Source organism: Salvia splendens, chromosome 7 (assembly GCF_004379255.2).
Source record: "Salvia splendens isolate huo1 chromosome 7, SspV2, whole genome shotgun sequence".
NCBI lineage: Eukaryota > Viridiplantae > Streptophyta > Magnoliopsida > Lamiales > Lamiaceae > Salvia > Salvia splendens.
Window position 1 is genome coordinate 3,694,281 of NC_056038.1, and position 22,322 is coordinate 3,716,602.

Below are 22,322 nucleotides of genomic sequence, written 5' to 3' on the forward strand. Positions count from 1 at the left end.
GGCCGGCTCGGATTGTCGACGTATTAGAAGTGTACCGCTGAAATTAGGCAGCTTGCCTATGCCAGACCCGCTGACATGTTCGACGAATACCTACAGATGGGTGAAACGACTTCCCTACAGGTGCTGAGACAGTTTTGTACGGGCATCGAGGCTATCTTCGGTTCGGAGTATCTACGGAAGCCAAATGCTGATGAATGCCAGAGATTGATAGATATGCATGGGAGGGTGCACAATTTTCCATGGATGTTGAGCAGCATCGATTGCATGCACTGGGAGTGGAGGAACTGCTTGGTGTCTTGGAAGGGGCAGTCACTTCTGGATTTAAAGGGAAACACCCCACGATGATCCTGGAAGTCGTTGTTGACTACTGTTTGCGGATCTGGCATGCGTACTTTGGTATCGCAGGGTCGAACAACGACATCAACGTTCTACAGTCGTCTCATATCTTCAATGACGAGTGCCGGGGTGAGGGTCCGGAGGTCAGATTCGTGGCCAACGGCACACAGTACAACATGGCATACTATTTGGCCAATGAGATATACCCTCGTTGGCCCGTGTTTGTCAAGACGATCCGAGGTGAGGGTATGAGTTTGGCACGAAAATGATGTCGCTGACATCATGTATGCATGTATCATATTGCACAATATGATAATAGATGATTAAGGATTTGATGCAGAGCGCTGGGCGCCGGAAGAGGGTGCTAGTACAAGTCACGGTATTGCCACCACCCCCTGCAGATGGGTGTACCACGTACTAATGAATACTTGATCCAACGGTCCACCGATATGCGGAGGGAAACATCACATACGACACTGCAGGCTGATTTGGTTGAAGAGCTCTGGGCACGTAGGGGAGGGGGCAGAGCGTGATATTCGATAATTTTCGTTGTATAATTTTCCCCTTTCTATAATACAACAAAGATTTGGTTTTAAGTTTTTTTATGAAGTTATGCATTTTTTTAAAATTATTATAGTCCGATAATTTTTATTCTGGTTAAATTAAAATATACTAAGAATGAAAAAAATAATTAATTCGTGGCTTGAGCTTGTCCACTGTTAGGGTGGATAAGTTTTTTTTTTAACCCTGGACAATTTTTCTTGACCCTGGATAAGTTTTTGTGGCTTGGATATGGGCATGGACTAACTATTGTAGACAACCTGAGAATCTTCTAAAAACCATTAATTGAAGTGAATGAAAAAGATAAAAGTTCAAATTAAAGCCGGATTAAGGGATAAAGAGATGAAAATGACTTTTCTTGTTCCACGCATAATTTTTAAATCCGCAGACGTAATAATAGGAAATTAAGGAAGTTTGTGAAAAACTGATATTCTTCCACAGTTGAGTCATATACATTTTCGAGCGATAATCGAATCATTTCATTAAAAAAAACTTTTAAGTTTTTTCAATTTTCTTTGTATTTTAGAAAGGAAAATTCCTTTCTGGTTGGAATGTTATGACAGTGGAATGTTATATTATTATATCTAATAAAATAAAATTATGTGTATAATCAGTTATCAAATAATTTACAAGTTTACTCGCCAAGTGACAAATTGAAAATGATAAAATTTGTGACTTGTTTATATATATATATATGCCTGCATGCTTAGTTAAATCAATTAGTTCGACTATTCTTTTAAATTCTTGATTTTGAAATGACAATTCTCATATTCTAATCTGTCAAAGTATATTTTCATAAAGACCTGTTAGATAATGCGACATAATACTTTTAAAAATAATGTAATTCAGTTACAACTCTGTATCGTGTCATATATGTAAATATATCAATAAGATTATTCACATATTTGAATTCATAAAATTATACTTTAATAGAGATGTATCATCTAATGGGTGCTGACCTGGTAGCCAGCGCATCATAATGCTTTTATGAACACAATATAATTCAGTTACAACTATGTATCGCATTATATTTTATGTCTACATATATGTGTTATGTATCAACAATCCTATTCTATATTTGAATCCTCAATATTATACTTTAATAAAATTGCATCGTTTCTTGCAGGTGATGACCTGTTATACAGCGCAACAAAATACTTCATGAATAATGTACAGGTTAATTAAAGTTCATATCCCAATCTTTTACAATAATTTTTAATATATCTCAATTACTTGAGTAAAATATCAATTTTATAACTAATTTTTCAAACTTATATCAAAACTATCACAAAATTTAATTTACTACATCACATCAAGGACATGACATGTTAAATTATTTTTTCCTTGAAAAAATGACACATGGTAGAATAAACGCATGCCTTCAAACTGTTATACTATATGATAGAATTGTTAAATTCTCTAAATTCTGTCTCATATCGACTTGGTGAAGATCACATCTAATTTATATAAGTGTGGATAACCCTTCCCCTTATGAGACATTTTAAGGGGTGAGTGACTCATTTCTAATATGGTATCAGAGTGGGCCCAAGTCGATGATGGTTTTCTCTTTATCTCTTATCTACCTCACGAGTGGAAGACCGATGTCCTTCCCGGCACGTGAGGGGGCGTGTTAAATTCTCTAAATTCTGTCCCACATCGACTTGGTGAAGATCTCATCTAATCTATATAAGTGTGGATAACCCTACCCTTATGAGGCCTTTTAAGGGGTGAGTGACCCATTTCTAATAAGGGGTTTTGATCTATGCAAAATTAGATTTAAATACAGAAACGCAGAATAATATCTTAGCATGACATTAAACCCAAATATTATAATATGACCTAAAATTGCTTAATTATAATCTTCCGTGTTTTTGATTAATTATTAACCATTAGATCATCTAATCCTAGGGCCAAGATTTGGGCTGCATTTCTGGATTTAAATGCATTTTTATTTTGATCATCTCCATATATATATATATATATATATATATATATATATATATATTATGTATCAAATAAAGTTTTGAAACGTGTAATATCAATAGAAGTTGTATTTGGCAAGTGATGTGATGAGGTTACTAGAGTGTCAAAAAGGGCATGAAAATGTACAAAATTTGATGATTGTAGAAACGCAAGCATTAGCCGTAAAACACTCAAAATCAACAACCACCCAAAACGCTTTGCAGATTCTTCCAACCATCCTTCTCTCTACACAAAAATCCAAATAATAGTAACAACAATAAAAAAATAAGCTTTATTTTAAAAAATATAGACGAAAAATAAATCAGTCAGTGGGGGTTATTTTTAAATAAATAAAAAAAAAGATAAGTTTCGTTATAAAATGGTAGTTTTAGGTATAAAGTGATACTTTTAAATACTTTTAGTTGTTTATTACTATTTGATTTCTTCTTCTTTTAAAGGTAGGTTAAAGTTCCTTTTTTTAATCTACGTTAGTACACTTTTGAAAAATAAGAAAACTAAAATATACTTTTGCAGAGAAATATTTAGCCCCAGTCCCAGCTATAAAAAAATTTGAGAAAATGTTTAAGCTTCTCTTTCCATTATATGGTATTACAAAAGAGTCAACATATTTATAGAGAAAGTAATCATTGCATGTTAGTAATTAGAATGTACATAAATGAAATCCTCGGATTCTTAATTAATCAATCATTTGACAATTAATACTTTTGTTCATTCAATTACAGGATACTATAAATTTTCGATATAAACTATGTTTGACGAATTGGTAAGAATGAACTACGAATTCAGCTCCCCAAATTGATTTAATTAAACTCAAAACCAAGGGTTTATATTGTTATTTTTAATTTATGAGATTGCTTATACTTCTTTAAGATTTAATATCATTTTTCCGATTCCTCTGGCTATAATTAATAGTGAAAATAATATTTCAAAAATTGGTTTGAAAAACTATATGAATTTCCACCGTTGGATAATATTGTTTAAAATGGACGACGACAAATCATTACATGCAGATATAAAACAACTAAAAGTAACACATTTTCTATAATAATACAACATTTGCACGACACCTTATTTTTAGATAATTGTAAATTTGTATAGACTTAGTTTCGATTTCTTGAAATATCAAATAAAATGACATGAAAAAAAAACTGACTATTTGCTTCAACAACCAAACGTTTTTTCATTAATACCTGAGTGCATGTAAGTTTAGAATTGGCATTACGATTTGTCTGAAATTAAATGAAAATTTCGAGGTCGCATATACACCTCAGCAATTGTCAGTTAGAGCTTAAGTACAAAATTAACATATGGTAAGTAGTATCATTATATAGTAACCTAAACAAATCTAAAAATAGCACTCCTAACTTTTATTCTTGAAAAGATTTAGTAGCCATTTTTGAAACATCAAGCAATAGATTTAGGGTTTGAGGCCAAATCTACATCAATATTGAACGTATAATATAATTGTATTTGTAGTAAAAATTAATTGTACTGAATTTTTTTTCCCTCCTCCCAATTTCAAACTCAAATCTAAATTTTATTATCCATCAAAATAGTTCATAATTTTTAAATTGAGTGCTAAATTTATGTTGGATAAAGTTTATATTCAATATAGTCTCTCTTGAACTATGAACTTAGAATCATTTCCAAAGATAAAAAAAATATTTTTAAATTCATTAATACCCAATAAATTCACGATTCGTAGTTTAGATTTACAAAAGTGATTTATATTTTATCCACCTCCTAAATTTAATTATTTGGGAAAAAGGGAGTAACGAATTTGAATTCTAGATTTGTTTGTTTATACAAAAGTTTTTTATAGATGTAACCAAAGAGACTCCATTACAAAATACATATACCAATGTATAACTAAATATTTGGGAGACTTGTTAATTAAGGTATAGGAATCCAAATATGCTCATAGATTTTACTCAATCAATGTGCTAGAGAGACACAACTCGACCAATTCATCAAAATCAAATTTTTGACATAGTAGGATCCTTAATAACAACATTTATAGACTAAAAACACATACACCAATATTCACAAATTATTTTCTTAAAACGTATTGAATACTCTTATTAGCGGACAGAGAGAGTATTATTGAGTGAGGCGGGACCACTAACGTCGTTTAATTTAGGCATATGATTTGTGTTTTGGTTGATTCTAACTGAGTCTTCCATCAAATAATGCTTTTCTATCTCTAACCCTTTTCTTTATCTAAAAATATCCTACCCAAACCCTCCATTCTTCATCCTTCCTTCTCTCATCACTACACACACCTCTCTCTAGCTAGGCACCATGGTCGGAGAAGTCGAGCACGACATGTGGAACGATGACCAGTCGTGGGCGTTTCCAGTTCTCCCAGTCGAAGACAATGGCGGGAAGACACTGATCGAGAGTGGCAAGGTCTTGACGGGCGCAGAGCAGCTGATGAATGACAGGGGGAAGAAGAGGGCCGGGAATGAGATCGATGAACACGAGCTACATATATGGACCGAGAGAGAGAGGAGGAGGAAGATGAGGGATATGTTTGCTAGCCTCCATGCTTTGATCCCTAAACTCCACCCCAGGGTAACCCTCTCTCTCTCTCCCTCCAATTTACTATTCTCTCTCCAAATTCTCTCTAATTCAGTTACACACTCAATGTTATGTCACCATCAATTTCTTTCCATACTAATTCTCATATGATTTGTGTTTGAGGCAATCTTCACTCAATTTCTCAGAACCCTCAAGCATCAATTTTATACAAACTAGTTTTCCTACAACTTAATTCATCCCAGTTTTTATATAGTAGGAATTGAATGGATGTACAATTTACATACTTTTCATGTATACTAAACAATAAATAAAATATTTTTAATTTTTTACAAAATTATCTAGTGAATTTCTTTTTGCAGATGGGATTAGTATTTTTCTGTCCCTCCTCATTAATGAATATTATGTGCATATATAGAAATAACATTAATTAAAAGCACAGAATCCATTTTCTTGACTAATTAAATAAAGATGGTGGTGGATAAATTACACACACACAAAAAATTTAAAATCAAGTCAATAATTTGAAAATTGGATGAATGCAGGTAGACAAAACCACCCTAGTTGATGAAGCAGTGGAACACATCAAGAAGATGCAGAAAACCCTCGAAAAACTCGAAAAGCAGAAGGAGAAGAAGCTTAAAGGAGGAAACATCAATCTCGCCAGCTGTGATATTCCCGGCATCACCAGCCAATCACGGGAGGCGTTCATGGCGGATCAAGCATCGACAAGCCAGCAGCCTCAGCCTCCGGTCACTCATTCGGGCCGGGCCAGTTTCACTTCATGGGCTTCTACAAATGTAGTGCTAAATGTGTGTGGGATTGATGCCCATCTCAGCATTGTTTGCAGCCCTACAAAGACCGGGATGATGGCCTATCTCGGGCTTGTGATGGACAACTACAACCTCGACCTCGTCTCTGCCCACATCTCGTCTGATTCCATCTTGCGAAACTACATGGTTCATATCAGGGTAAGTAAGACATTATAAGCTATTCTAACCAATTAGTTAAAAATTTTTTATTTGTGAATTAGGGTTTTTTGCAATTGATTTGACGAAAGTGGTTTTTGCAATTCAATTTTGTTTATTTGGTTAAATTGTTAAGCAGGCAAATGGAGCTGTGCAGCAGCAGTTGGCTGAGGGGGCATCATTTCATGTGGAAGAAACGTACAAGAAAGTTGCAGCTGAGCTCATGCTTTGGATTAATTCCTAAATTTCTTTTTGCGGTATTTCAGGGAAGGAATTTTGATACCGTCCCGGGCCCACACTCGCCTCGCCCCCGACTCTCCGCCGCGATAGGACAATGAGCCCGATCCACCCCATCAGCAGCAGCAAGCGCGCCTGCGAGGCAATGTCGTGCGGTCCGGTTTTCAGTAGTTTTTTTATTATTCGGTTTTTATTTTTATGTAATTGAGTAGAGCGTAATAATAAGTTCCAATTCAGCTTTTCTTTGTCGGTTCTTTCCTGAATTGCAAAAGACAGTTGAACCGATATCTGTAAATATAATTCTCTCTCAATATATATATATATCAAAGTGCAGCAAGACACTATATTTCACTTCCCATGCCCAACATATTTTGGTATCAAAATCTGTAATTCACCATGGCATCAAAATCCATGTTTCCTTATGCTCAAAATAAAGCTCCAGTGCTTAGCAACCAAATGGAGACTATATTTTTGTCTTTAGATCTATATATGGTTTCCACAACAACAAACTACTGATATGATGAAGCCAGATAAGAAACTGATAGGTCTTCAAATCAGCCTTTAGAGCATGCATTTGGGTCGATGGATTTTTCAAACTCAAAACCACAACAAAGCAAAGGGAATTCATATAATTCGATTAAACTAAACCTTGTGAAACAGTTTTAACAAGCAATTTTTGTACTAGCATTTATGAATTCGGTAGACAAAATACATGCAAAATAAAAAATGGCCCAGTGGAATTTCAAGATAAAACCTTTCGAATTAGCATTTCAATTTGTACTTTGTAGTAAGCGTACGGCCCAAAAGAGAGGTTAGAAGGGTGGGAGATACATAGAGATTCAACTTAAGAAATTATACTACTTTTCAGGACTAATCTTTTTCTCAAGAAATCAATAGTAGCATCTATAAACCTCTGTTCTCTAAAACTATGTTATTACAAATAATCTTTTGATGGCATACCTTAACTAGTTAACTCAATGTTTTTAAGGCTTGGGCATTCGAAAATATATAAGAATTGGGTGGCATTGATTTTGTTTAATTCAAAATCCATACTGGGCCGCTGCAATAGAGCCCAACAGAAAAATAGCTGTTATATTTATGGAATGTCTAATTTTATTTGCTTTAATTGGTACATGGATTTTTATTTGTATAATTTTTAAAATCTAGATAAGAAGATAATGTATGAATATAATATAAATATTTGATTTTTTTAATTAGTAAGCTCAATTGGAAGCAATAAAGATAGATCAAATGAAACTTACCTTTAAAATATTTAGATAAATAGAAAAAAGAAAAAAATTAGGATGATGAAGATGAATAGGAATAAAGGGAAAATTTATATTGCTCCACTGATGGTTCTAGTAAAGAATGTATCACTGTCTTAAGGTATAGGATTTTTTTCTTTTTCATTTTGTGGGTGGCCTTGATACGAACCTAGATTATAAATAGATGTATGTCTTTGTATATGACCACAACTTGGCATCCACAAATCCAAAAAGATCCACAGCCCATGTGAGATTCCATTTGTGTGGTCTAATTCACCAAACATGATACCCTACCACATTCATATATATCTACCTCTCACTAATATATTCATTTCCAAAAAGTTCACTTTCTACATAGTATTTCTTGCCTAAGCCCACCTATCAAATTCATACATAATTCGGCATTTCAATCAAATATATAAAGTGAACTACTTCTTTCATAGATTATGAGGAAGGCTTTACAAGCTTTTTTTTCAATCAACTTTTCCAATACATTTTCTACAAGATATGTGAATTAGTATAATGATGTTACTAATGGGTTCAAAATATAGTACACTACATGTATCATAAAAAAATAAACAGAATAATTATACTCTATTTATTATTCAATAAAAGGGTTTCAAAATTTTCAATATTGGAGGGGCCCCACCTATTGTGTTTGTTTGCTGACATGTCATTGTTGGTAATAGACAGCTGTGGCAGTCTTTGGTCAAAGGATGTTGAACCATCAGTTTTATTGCCTCTCACATTAATATATGTGATGTCTCATGTCTCATTTAGCTTACCTCAAATCATTGTCTTGTTCTAATAGGCCCACCATTCAAATTCATTCAACCAAGTATCAATTCAAGTTTCAACTTACCTTAATTTTAACAAACAAGCCACGTGGCGCGAATACCCACCTGTACAATTCATGGCCTAGTTTTGGAAATTTCGGAAAGAGACCAAATTCACTTCTATTACAAAAAATTATTATGTTCCTTATTGGTTAGATTTGTCCTACTTTTAGGTTATAAATATGCGTGCCAGCGCCATATTGCATTACGCTGACGTCATGTGTCAAAGTTGTGAATTTTAAGGTGCCATCAGGACAAGATTCTCACTGTTCAATTCCACTTCAATAGTTTTGCCAAATTAAAGAAATTACTAATGTTAACGATGTTTCGAAATTAATTTGATTTATTCCTCATGACAACAATAGTACTCCCTCCATCCCACTTAAAATGAAACATTTGTAAATCGACACGAGATTTTATATAGTGTTGTTTTGTGAGTTAATGAAGAGAGAGTAACGTAAGAGAGATGAAAAAGTATAGATAGAGTTGTTTCCATTTTAAGAAGCGTTTCATTTTTAATGAGAAAATCAAAAAAAGAAAACGTTTCATTTTTAATGGGACAGAGGGAGTATATGTCAAAGTTCAAAATTCTCTTCACTATATATAGTCTTCATTCTAATTATACTATAGTACTCCCTCTATTATTTATAGTCTCAATTTGATTTGCACAAATTTTAAGAAATATAACAAAAAGTAGGTAGAAAAATTTAGTGAAACGTAAATTGTGTATAATGATTTAGTAGATGGTGCCTAAATTGAAAAAAAAGTAAACGAGATTTTAAATTGTGGGCATTCTAAAATGATAATTGAAACATTACGTGGCAGACGAAGAGAGTGATAGCATGGTTTATTATTTAATTAATATAAATTTCAATCAAATTCATTAATGCTCCATAAGTAATTAATTCATGTTTCCAGTTGGAAAATGGACATAGAAAAGTTGAAGGTTTGCTCTGTAGATAAGAGTAACATGCATGAGTAAACCAATCTTAATTACAAAATCAACACTTCCTTCATCTAATTAATATGATCTACTTCACTTTTTATCACTAGTATTAAAACGTTGCAATTTACCTCTCCGATTACAAAAAATTAAGAGGATTGTTTAATCCTCTAATGTCAGAAAAAAAAATGTCAAAATAGAACGACGTCGCTTCCGGCGAAATCTTCCGTTTTGACGACGTACGCATCGGGCCATGAGTTCCGCAGCAACTTAAGCAGCATCTGCGCCTTCCGCTTCGCCCTCTCCGTGCAATCGCTCTGCACCAGCAGCAGCAGCTGCGTCACCACACCTGCCGCCACCGCATCCCGCTGCGCCCTCTCCGACGCCGAGCACAGCGCCAGCAGCGCCCCCGCCGCGTACTCTGTCGCTCGCCCCGATACCTTCAGCGTCACCTTCACCAGCAGCGGCACCGTCAGCGCGTGCGCCTCGAACGCCTCGCACCCCGCCGGAATCCGGCACAGCAGCTCCACCGTCGCCAGCGCCCTCTCCGCGTCGCCGCAATTCTCCACCTCCGCCAGCCTCTCCACCAGCGCCTCCACCGCTCCCGCCGCCACCGCCCTCCCCCGGTGCTGCTTCGCCAAACACAGAGCGAACAGCGCCTTGATCCCGACCTTCACCCCTCGCGGATGGATGAAAGGATAATTCAAAATCCCTACGATTCCGTCGAAAATCCCCTCCGCGCCGCTGATCTCCGTCCTCAGCTCCGGCGATCGGATCCCCGCCACCACGCTCTCAATCACCGCCGCGGAATTAACCCTAACATCAATCAACGAATGGAACAGTAAATTCACCAGAAATCCAATCCGATCCGGATCCGATCCAACGCTCACGCACTCCTCCTCCGTCAAAGCCAACACCGAGAGCACCGCGAGCGAATCATGCCGCAGATCCGATCCTACATCAGCAAACGCAATCGACATCATTACCTCACGAGCATTATTCGCCGCGATCACAATCCTGTTCTTATCGGATTCACGCGCCAGCGATCTCAACTTCCTCAGCGACGAAACTCTAAGGCCGTACGGACCCGAAGCAGCCTGCCGAAGCAAACTACGAACCAAAACCGGCTCGGCAGGCTGCTTCGGAGTGGGGATCCGCTCGACTCCGAAGGAGCGGTTAGCGACGCACCAATCCTGGATCAGACGGCGGAGCGTGTGGTTGGGGATGAGATTGAAATCCGTGAGGGGCTGCCTTGTGACGGGGCAGGTGGTGTTGCCGGTGGCCAGCCAGGCCTCTATGCTTAAGCGGTCGTAGGTCTGACCGGTGGAGACGGTGACCGGGTCGCGCATGAGCTCGAGCGAGATCGGGCAGCGGAAATGGTGAGGGATATGCAGTGAGATATCCAACGGCTCTAAATTGAAGGTAGCAGGCATGTTGATGAAGATGAAAAATGGATGAAAGAGAGGAGTGCAAAATTGGTGGGTATATATAGAGGAATTGGGAAGAGAGGAGGGGAGAACAGAGGGGCATATTTATATTCTGACGGATTTGTAATTTGTTGCATCCTCATCCACCACACGTGTGGTTGAAGGGTTAGGTTTGGTTAACCATGGTTGGGTTAGTGGTCAAAGGGAATGTGATGTGAGTGAGTGTGGACAGGACAACCAAAGCCCACCTCTACTGTCAATTAATCAAGGCTTTGAAATTGTGATCGGAGGAGGAGGAGGAGGAGGAGCTGGAACCAGCACCAACACACGCGCATGCACACGTACATTAATTCTTTTACATTATATTTTTCTACTTTACACATAATTTTGGACATGTCTGTCTTTTTATTTGGTCTTCAAATCACTTACTTTCTTTTCATTTTACAACATTGCCATTTAGTGATTTATAAATCCAACTTGTGGATGGATGAGCATTCAAATTTCATATCAGATTTTATCAAAAATCCAAATTTCTAAAATTTGAATTATGAAATATTGATATTATTATATTTAAGATATTTCGACATCTAATATTATTATATCTTTTCTTTAATAGTAAATGAATCCGATTTTTTTAATTATTTATTATGATACCATATATCGATAATTTTCTCTGCGTTCAAGTAAAAATATTGTTGAGCTGTTACTACACCATTCTTGATTTCTTATTGTTAGTTGTTATAAGAGGTATCGTGGCATTGCTTTCTTTTCACTTGTGTGTCGACATCGTAGTTTGGATAGAGCAATTAGTTAGTACTAATTAATAATAATTACGCTTCTTGATTATGTAGTTTTATGGAGTAACATATATGTGGTCTCAGTGCTGGTACTACTTTGTAATAACTATTTAATACAATCCTCCCCCCCCCCCCCCCCCCCTATTTTACATAAATTCTTCATTTGTGCATTAATATTGATTAAGCATATAAATTTAGTGGCGATGACGATGCCTTGTGGTGGACAAGTCAGGCGCTCAATTTATTTATAAGTTACTTATTTCAGTCTCCTACTTCTTCTTAAATATAAATTCCTTAGTTAGTTTGTTAGTAATAATCTTTAATATTCAAGACAATTGTCTCTTATAAAGAGTTGTTTTTCCATATTCTCTAGAGTTGTTGAACTTTTGTGATTAAGCAAGGATGTCTCTTTGTCGTTCAATTATACACTCCATCCGTCCCTCTGTAGTAGAGACGTTTCATTTTGAGCACTCGTTTTGAAAAGATTATAATAAATAGCTAAAGTGTAAAAAAAGTAAAGTAAAAAGAGAATAATATAGTTAAGAGTCTTCTCTATATTACTTTTTCTCTTATTTTACATTTTTTCTATTTTAATTATTTATTATCATTTTTTTCAAAACGAGTGCTCAAAATGAAACGCCTCTACTACAGAGGGACGGAGGGAGTATAATTTGGATTTTGTTTGGATTTTACCTGCTACATGCAAGCATCAAAGTCATTACTGAGGAAAATAATTCAATTATAAGGCCATTCACATCGGCGTGTAAATTCAATTCTCGAGTATGTACCGATGTTTTGGCCCGGTGAGCACGCCAGGATCGCACGCTGCATCGCGCGTGTCAAAGCACGCCATCCGTTACCCAATCAAAGACTGTCACGCAGTATTATTTAAATTTATTTCATGATTAAAAACATACTACTCCTATTTGATTTTATATTGATTTTTATTGTTATTTTTAGTCTAAAAATCCACTCATTCCCACTTTTTATGCTATGGTTTGATTATGTATTTTCTTCGTTTATTTCCATTATGTAATCTCATTGTTTTATTGAAATTTTAAATTTATTTATAATTAACTTAATTAAAAATTATAAATAATAAAGAATTGAAATATATGAAATGAAAATGTAGGTGAATAATGTAAATACTCAATTTACTATGGATGGATAATACTCAAAATCACGTGAAAAAATTGTAGGATTACCTGTTGATTTGAATAGCAAACTTAAATGTTTCTCAAGTAAACTGCCTCAACATTTTTTTTTCTCTAAGTACAATACAAACTAGAACAAATAATTTTAATTTGGATTATGTTAGTAATATTTATCAAACAGAATTAGTAATAATTTAATTTGTTTTACAGCAATAAATCAAGGAGAAAAATTAGTTTAATTTTTTATCAACAGTAGGCCGAAAGTTTTTGATTCTGTGCACTGTTTTGGGTCTGCTGTTGACTGCTGTTGATGGAAGTGACAAACGGTCAACAGTCAAATATGAATAGAGGAATGTGCAGCCGACAGCTTGTCATACTTTCTCTATCATCACTCTTTTTTTATATTTTCACTTCACAATATTTAAATATATCTAATGGATAATCATCAGCCAAATTCCCAATAATCGATTTCAATAGCTAAAGTTAAAATCCCATGTTATTAGTTGAGTCGTAACTTTTTCATAACCTTATAGTAATACTCCCTCCGTCCTACCTTAGGAGTCCCGATTTACCATTTTTTAGTGTCCCACTTTAAGAGTCCCAGTTGGAATGTTCCATAATTGGTAATAGGCCTCACATTCCACTCACCTTTTTCCATTCACGTTTTATTATTAAACTAAAATATAAAAATAAGACTCACATTTCACTATCTTGTTTCACCAACTTTCCTTTATATTTATTAAAACCCGTGCCGAACTCAATCGGGACTCCTAAAGTAGGACGGAGGGAGTACTTACCTGAGTTATTTCATTTTATGTCGAAACTGAGACTCGTTGTATTCCTTTTTTTAAGTCGTCTTACTATATTTGGTTTGTAAGATATCAATTCATCTCATGCCTATTAAATATATTTTGGATTCATAAAATTGTGTCAAAAGAATATAGATGTACGAGAAATGGAGTACTACATTTATGTCTTTACTTTTCTCAAATTTAAATATGTATTGTGGAAGTGAAGTTGGTGACCGACTATCATTTTTTAACTATCCAAAAGTAGTAGTACTCCATTTCTCATTATTACCAAACATAAGTCTAGAAAATAATAATTACATTTATATATAGCTAGGGCTTATCTCAATTAACTTTTAATTGTAAGTAATTAAACTCTAATTAATGAGTAATATAGGAGTACTTAGTACTTAATATTAGTTGATCACGTTGTTTGATATAATTGACCAAATATGAGAATCGAAGACATACATGTGCACCCAGCTAAAGTCCAGCAACACACATTGCCGACTTGTCATTCAACCTTTTCCGATAGTAATTTCTTATCAAAGATGGATTTATTGAGAAATTAAATTAATAAATACAGTATGTCACATCGTTGTAAAAACTAAAGTAAAAGAGAATTTTAACTACTACTCCCTATAGAAGGCTTATGTATGGTTTAATCTCGAAATTAAATCACCCACTTAAGGGTACGAAATTTGAGAAAAGAAAAGGGGGAAATAAAATTGTGGAGATGTTTAACTAACTTTTAGGACAATTTTCCAACCTAAAATGAGGTGGCTACAATGATGTAACAAGAGTGGGTTGTTCTAACATTACATCAACTTATTAATCACATTCTAATCTTATTATTGTCTTCACCCTTTTGCCATATATCCGATGCGTGTTGTGTGATATTTTTATTTTTTATTTATTTATTTTTCCATCGTATTTGTATGTGGATTTCTAATTTTTGCCAAATTTTGGGTGTGAACACTAGCTTTAAAAATTAAACACTAGCTAATTATTGAACTATTGATTTTGTTCTAATTAGCAAACAACTGAGACAGTGAGATCACAGGCATGACTTGATAATTTATTGAACGTCAGCCAAAACGATGTCATGCACGTAGTAAACATCAAAACAATGTAATATTATTATATTAATTATAATTGAAATAATTCTAGTTGTTGTACTTCTCATTTCAAAAAAAATTCCCATCTCATTCTTTTTAAATATAATACTACCTCGTTTCATATTTAATGGCTTTTCGAACATATTCACAAATTGCATACTAGTATCTGTTTTGTTTTAGAATCGAAGACATGCGATCTTTGATTAAATGTCACACCACCTTCGGTGATTTTACTTTCTATAGTCTAAGAATCAAGATATTTGATTGTGTTCCAAATTCTTTGATATTTTTGTCTTTTATTATATCTTGTACTATAAAATATAAATTTAAAAAACATAACAGAATCAAAGAGACGACCTATACCAAAAATTAAAGTCTAGTCGGCTTGCGAATATGCCTAATTTTTAATGTTCTTTCCTATTTTGTGACAATAATTTCAGATTTTAATTAATATTAGGTTCTCACTTTATCATGTGATTGATATCTTACTTTTACATTCATTTAGGGTAGAATAGATTTGCAATTATTAATTGGTCAAAAATTCATGGACCTAAACTGACCTCAGCATTAGAGAATTTCTACCTAATTGACCCAAAAATCTGATCATATTATCTGTCAGAACTTAAGTATAAACTAATTGCATAGAATTATAATATATTCTTGATTGCAATTGCAGCAATCATATTTCGAATAACGAATTTATCTCTCTTTTAAGTAAAGAATATTCTACACAAGTTAGAGATGACAAACTATCTGAATTTTGAGTGAGTTCAACTAATGGCTGTGGCACAAAATAATTTTAAATTGAAAATGATGAATTCTATGTTGGGAAATAATTTTGTAAAAAATGTGACGTACTAAAAAGTGTGGATTGTTGGTTCATGTCACAGTCCAGTTGATTGGTATTTGTATAAATGCTGATGCTTTATTTCTTTTATAACCATAAAAAACACAAACAAAAAAAAACATGTAGTATATTATTGATGATATTGAATTATGCCAAAGTGGAGACAGCATCCACCTAAGTCTTCATATGTCTTAATTTTACATCATTATTGAAGAATATATAGACAATGGAAACCTTAGCCACAAGCAACTATCATTTCTTTAATCCCTCAAAAATCATTTAAAATATTCAGTATTCACCACTACTCTCGTCATCCACGAAATTTAGAATACTAACCCTTCCCCACTCTCACTACTAATCATTTTTTTTATTAAAATTCACGTCATTCACAGTGTGTTGCAAACTTTTTTCAAAAGAAGGGAGTATTATTTTTTTTATTTTTACGTGTATACGATACTTTAAAATAAAAAAATACACACGTTCCACCTAAACTACCCCTATTGTAGTAATGTGATTGAACATTTCTCCTCTAATGCTTTGCTTTAAGTTAGTGGTGGTAATTATTTAACATAAATTATGTATACTTTTCCACTAGTAATTCGATAGGAATCTAATTCCAAAATACTCTATAGCTTCATAGTGCATTTTGCAAAATATGGTAGAGTCTGACACAAAAAAAACTTAATATCAATTAGATATGTTTGTGGTTATATAGATTGAAAACATATTCCATGCTCATGCTCTTTGCCTCTACTAATTTATTTGGGTCAAATTATACAAAATCTAACATTATTGCAATATTTTTCATGGACCCTATTTTCCCTTCTTTGTTGTTTTTTAGCAATATATTCCAATAATGACCCACCAGCAATGAAGAGCATTAGACTTCTGTGTCAAGAAAAATGATTCCATATAATAATTTTAATGATTCTGTTTAGTTACATTAGTTAATTCAATTTCTGATGATCATTTCTTGGAGTAAAAACTCAGTGGTCCTGACATGATTCCACGTTGTGTGTTCTGCCAATCACAATTACAAAAAAAAAGAGAGAAAAATAACAAGAGAGAAAATATTGACATAGAGAGTAGCAAAAAGGTCTTCACCACTAAATTTTTGTTCCATTTCGTTGGCAAAGTTGAGATTTGCTGCAACGTAAAGCCTAACGCGAATTGTCGAAAATAGTTGGTAGGAATAATTTATTATAGTGAAGACTTCAGAACATGAGAAACACAGCAATAAATCAAACCACAGTTGCCTTACAAGCAAAAGCTGAGTTAATACCTGATTCATTGGCTCCTCAACAGGAGGCAAAACAGCTGTAAGGACTCCAAACGAGACAAACAGCATTCGTAGCATGCTAATGTATAAATGAACCCTAGTGTCGAGAAGCAGCAGTCCTACTGATATGAAAGGATCTGTAACATCCAATGCTTCCCATAGAACAGAATGCAGAATTTACTTCATCTGCATAATCTAAAAATATCCATCTTTAAAATTCTCATTACAGAGCACAATGTGCAGTTAGCAACTTACCCATTTATCCCGTCCATTGACATTCTTGAGCAGCACTTTCCTAGGCATGCGATTCCCACTTGGTAGCCTGGGAAACAATACGCTTTGGAGGTGTGAGAGAAAAGAGTAACCAAAATGAGAAGTTTTGGCATTCATAATGCCAAACACCATAGATTTGATTTCATTTCATTTCATATCGTACTGCATGGATCCCGTATAATTGAGTTTGTTCATCACCTTGCTCAGAGGCTCCTACCCTCCTTATAGTTAACCAAGAAACTAGAACGACGAGTGTAAATCTACATGCCCTGTATTGGCTGGCTGCTATGTACTTTGACAGGATGTTTAGCTCATACTGAAATAGAAATATTCTAATACTATGACTAAGCTGCTGTTACTAATGGGACAGCTTTGATGCATTTGAAAACCAAGTAAAGTCATCAGTATAGTTAATGATAAAAAAAATGAAACTGTGTGCATAAAAATGGAGTCTTCAGAAGTAGGATCAATTATTTATGGGGAACTTCTTTTGATATGAAGCCATAAATTCCTATGATTATAAAGGAAAAATGCTACAATGGACAAGGAATAACTGTGAACAAAAACTGAACTTCACCGTAACATTAACCCAAATCAAATAAAGGCTGCAAATTATTATTATTATTATTATTATTATTATTAATAATTAACTTTTTATGAACTCTTGGAGGGATTCTTCCCCTTAGCACTATATGAATTCTTGCTAGCTTGAGCCCCTCCTCGAATCTGCTAGTGGATGAAGCTTAATTTACTAAATTAGGTCTTTCTTTCAACGGCATTGAACCTAACCAGAGGTTTTATTTGACTTCCAGAATTCTAACATAAAAAAAAGCACAATCACGAAGCAAATATCTCCTTAATTAAATGGCAATTCAGTATAGTAGTAACTTTTAGCATCATGAATTCATGAGTCAACATATAAGATTAGTAAACAAACAGAAGAACCCCCATTTGTGTTTGATCGGACTCAGATCCCTAGATGAGGGTCCCAATGATCATTTCATAAGCACCTAATTAGAATAAAACAAACGTAGGCACAGTACAAATAGTTATGACGTATGTTGCCTAATTTCTAGTTGAAAATTAAAAGACGACGGTAAAAGACTGAGGACTAGGATTGAGGAAGCAGTGACTCTACCTCATGTGACGCAGATGTTCCTGCAATGAACGAAGCAGGAGCAAGATTTTCTTTTAGCCACAAACAGCAAACATATACTTTCTTTTACTTATGGGTTCCTCTTGCAACAGAACCACATCCCGCGCCTTTCCCAAGAGCTCCTCCAGATTATTCACACCAAAGCTTATATAATCCAGTTGTTTTTTGTATCTTTGTTGGTATACGGACTCAAAAGAACCAAGAAATATCCGGCAAGAGTAGCTCACCAAGATCTCTTGAAGCTCATACTTAAATTTGTTCAGGCTTTTGTCAACAATTAGAGATTGACCAACAACCTCAAGATAAGAACTTTCTCCTTCTTGCCTACCATCATTTCCTCCTCCTACAGCTGTTTCGTCACCTGAGAACTCATCTGAGGAGCCACTTCCAGCCGTTGCATCAACGTTGTCTTCCCGAGATTCTTTTTCTTTTTTCTCCCTCCTAGACAATATTACAGGATTACTAGCTGCTCCGGATTTAGAGCTATGGAGGCAGACGAACTTTTTTTGGCTTTTTCCCTGGATAGCAATCATATCACCCATCTTCTTAAGAAGGTTTGCAAGCTTAACTGCCCCATCTTCAGAAACAAACAGAGGCTTCCCATAATATTTTTGGTATTCAGCCGGAAGTCGGGTAAGAGGTAAATTTCCATCTGCCAATTCAAGCAACCTTACCAGTTGGCCCTTTAAATCGTTTAGATCTCTGGGCTGCACCCAAGTCGTGTCGTTTTGTTTGCATGAGACACGGTTTCCTGATGAAACTTCATACAGAATAGATGGAAGGCTAAGAGATTGGGAAATCATAGGATCCGAGGGCATTGCAATTGGATTACTTTTATGCTCGGATGCAGACTGTGATACAGAAGATAAATCTCTTGTGCTGCAATAGCCTCTTGAGACCCCCCTATACACTATCGACTCCTCTTCATTCTCAACATCCATATTACTGTTAATATGAGATCCCACCAAGAACCCTGCAATATCCCCTGCACCTCCACGAGATGGAATCATTGCTTTAGCCGAGGGCATAAAACCTTCCCCACGAGCAATACTAGGCCAGTCCCATACAAACCTACCTGCATTGCAAAGGGCAGATGACACCCCCACTCGAGAAGGAATAGCAAGAATTATGGTATATCCTCGCTGACCAAGAATATGGAGAGCAGGAGCAAAATCAACATCTCCTGAGATCAGCATGATGGATGAAGGTGGGGGATTATCAAGAGCAAAAAGGAACATGTCGATCAATATTGCCTTGTCGGCTGCATCCTTACGTCCATTGGGGACATCTATGAGCTTCACACCAGTTCTCTGGCATCCTTCTCTTAATCGTCTGGGGAAAGCATTAAAATCCCCGTATGCAGAAAGCATTGTTACAGCTCCATCGATTACAGGATGAAACCGCAGAGCCATCCTAATGTTACCAGCCACATCTTCAGATCGCACATCACTTGGCACGGGGCAGTTCTCCATGTCCCAAAGAATAGCAACAGGACCCTGGGAGGAGCTCCAACTTTGATGCAACAAAGGTTGATAACGGTTTCCATTTGAGCTTTCCAATTGCCTTGCATGTCCTGAGCATTCCGATGGCAACAGCAATGTAGATGCATTTGAGCTCGACATCACGGACTTAAATGGATAAACTACTTCTACCTTCCTGGTGACAAAGATAGACCATGAATCTCCATCGGTTTATTAAGTGGAATAATTTGCAGAATTGAGTATAACAACACAAAAAAGGTACTTAGACTTAACATATACCCGACATTGATTCACCACAAGCACTCACTCCACGCACTAGCCCTTTATTAACTTTCAGAGCCTACCATCAAATCTTGATTCACATTGGCAGAAAATGAAGTGTCAAATCCATTCTATCCCAAATATTTTTCTTGATCAGAAGAATTCAAATTGCATAACTTTGCATAGAAAATAATGATAGAATATAACTGAAGAGAAACCCTTATTATTATTCGATGATACACAATTAAAAACTACACCCTGTAAAAGTCTAGTACAAGCCAGAAAACAATTACTACTACTATAAACAAGACGGATTAAGATTGGCTACACATTACTATAAACAAGATAAATTCAGATTAGCAAGATCCCTTTAAGTACTGCATCAGAGGATACTATAAAATTGGCTCCAATAAATACTGCATCAAAGGATACAATGGAAAACGAACATTGAATGGATGCACAAAACAGATTGCATAAAATTAGCATAAGAGCTTCAGCTCCAGAAGATAAATCAGTATTAGAATAAAATTTCGGACAAGTGCATGATAAAGATGCAGATAGATGTACACCTAATTAAATAGCCACCAATTATCGAATCTACATGAAGAAATATCATCATATTCTTGCCTAACGAATAAAAACCAATTCAAGATCCAATTTTTTTCCCTAAACCCATCCAAACTGGGTTATACGAACAATAAATTACTCGCCTGAAGAGGAGAAGAACGTGGGTGAGGCCTGAAATATTGTTATACCAAAATAATTCAGAAAAGAAAAGCGAGGATGTAAGAGTAGGAGGAGTTGGATTATATCGCAGTTTATAGCGAGATCAATTTGGATGCAAACATAGATGTCTATTGTATTTCCCCCGGAGGAGGAGGCTGACCTCAACTTTCTAGGCTCTCGAATTTCGCCTAATTTGCAACTTAAGAAATTGGCTTTCTTTTTTAAAATGATTACTAATTCAGCTATTTAAATGCGTATAAATATCATCGGCCGCCGACATATGATATATACCTAATCCCTGTGTATTCAAGAATCTAAATTTAGGTAATAATGCAAATTAAAAATCATTGCCGGCAGTAAAAGTGTGAAACTGATCCGCCAAATGAAAACGCGAGCAAGAAATAGATCTAAGAACAAAATGACAACGGATATACGTGGTTCGGCCAAAATCAGTCTACGTCCACGGAAGAACTCGAGTGACTTGTATTAATATGGAAACAAGAATTACAAGCTATCATTCAACTAGAATCTACAACTAGAACAAGCTCTTCTCACATAGATCTCTCAAGAAACTCGACTTTAAGATCTACTCACCCAGAAAACAACTAACACCACGATAAAAGCTGAGACTACTCCTTTGATTCACAAAGAAACCTGATCAATCTCTGATATAGATTGAAACCACCGCTCGAACCCTTACTCAGTGTTTACTCTCTGTTTTTCTCTTGTATCAAGATGATTCTGTTATATCTCGCAGCATGCATGAAGTGATCAGCTTATATACCCAACTTCTAACCGAATCCTAGGGTAGGATCCCATGCATGCGAGCCCTCACGTACACCCTCACCCCTAACTGCTTCATACGCGCTCAGTTGGTGATATTTGATGTTGCGAGACGCATGCAGCTAACAAATCTCCACCTCGTTTCCAACAGTAATAGCACATTGTCCTCATTCTCCAAACTCTCTGACTTTCATCTTCTAAAAACGCTCACCAACTCCAAGCAAAACACAAACTTGGACGCTAGTACTACCTTAGCCAAGGCATCAGCTGGGTTGTGTTCAGTAGCAATCTTCTTGACCTCTATCATCCCCATTCCCACCTCATCTCGGATGAAATGCAGCCGCACATCGATGTGCTTGCTCCTATCATGAAAAGTCTGGTGTTTAGACAAACATATTGCGCTGCTACTATCACAATTCACCACTACCTTCCTCTTTTTCAATCCCAAGTCATCTAGGATTCCCTTGAGCCAAAAGCTCTCATTCATTGCATCTGTCAAGGAAATATATCCAGCTTCAGTTGTGGACAATGCCACTACTGATTGCAAGTTAGATTTCCAAGTTAC

At 35.5% G+C, this 22,322-nt stretch overlaps 3 protein-coding genes across 10 annotated transcripts; 1 reads left to right on the forward strand and 2 right to left on the reverse strand.

Annotated features, from left to right (window-relative positions):
- The first annotated feature begins 5,181 nt into the window (after positions 1–5,181).
- On the forward strand, positions 5,182–6,630 carry LOC121741619 (transcription factor bHLH95-like). Its single transcript, XM_042134469.1, has 3 exons — positions 5,182–5,454; positions 5,964–6,389; positions 6,526–6,630. Exons 1-3 carry the CDS (start codon positions 5,182–5,184, stop codon positions 6,628–6,630), a joined length of 804 nt encoding a protein of 267 aa, XP_041990403.1.
- Positions 6,631–9,662: 3,032 nt separating this feature from the next.
- Positions 9,663–11,378, reverse strand: LOC121810959 (U-box domain-containing protein 26-like). The gene has a single exon (XM_042211706.1). The coding sequence runs from the start codon at positions 11,098–11,100 to the stop codon at positions 9,859–9,861; it is 1,242 nt and encodes a 413-aa protein (XP_042067640.1). The 5' UTR covers positions 11,101–11,378; the 3' UTR covers positions 9,663–9,858.
- Positions 11,379–16,684: 5,306 nt separating this feature from the next.
- LOC121742048 lies at positions 16,685–21,191 on the reverse strand. Of its 8 annotated transcripts, none has more exons than XM_042135074.1 (5): positions 20,261–21,191; positions 18,489–20,162; positions 17,333–17,399; positions 17,081–17,263; positions 16,685–16,818 (listed from the first exon to the last, which is right to left on the reverse strand). In XM_042135074.1, coding segments are annotated over exons 1-2 (1,623 nt in total). In that variant the 5' UTR covers positions 20,263–21,191; the 3' UTR covers positions 16,685–16,818; positions 17,081–17,263; positions 17,333–17,399; positions 18,489–18,541. The 8 variants fall into 8 exon arrangements, with proteins under 8 accessions (XP_041991008.1, XP_041991006.1, XP_041991009.1 ...); XM_042135072.1 differs by lacking the exon at positions 16,685–16,818 and adding an exon at positions 16,855–16,958; XM_042135075.1 differs by lacking the exon at positions 16,685–16,818 and having other exon boundaries at positions 16,855–17,263; positions 20,959–21,191.
- Between the last annotated feature and the right edge of the window lie 1,131 nt (positions 21,192–22,322).

Bases quoted from the DNA above. Each gene is read 5' to 3' on its own strand.
- LOC121741619 (XM_042134469.1), top strand. From the start codon at position 5,182: ATGGTCGGAGAAGTCGAGCACGACATGTGGAACGATGACCAGTCGTGG. The intron at 5,455-5,963 runs GTAACCCTCTCT...GGATGAATGCAG, and splicing joins TCCCTAAACTCCACCCCAGG to GTAGACAAAACCACCCTAGT. The intron at 6,390-6,525 runs GTAAGTAAGACA...ATTGTTAAGCAG, and splicing joins ACTACATGGTTCATATCAGG to GCAAATGGAGCTGTGCAGCA.
- LOC121810959 (XM_042211706.1), bottom strand. From the start codon at position 11,100: ATGCCTGCTACCTTCAATTTAGAGCCGTTGGATATCTCACTGCATATC.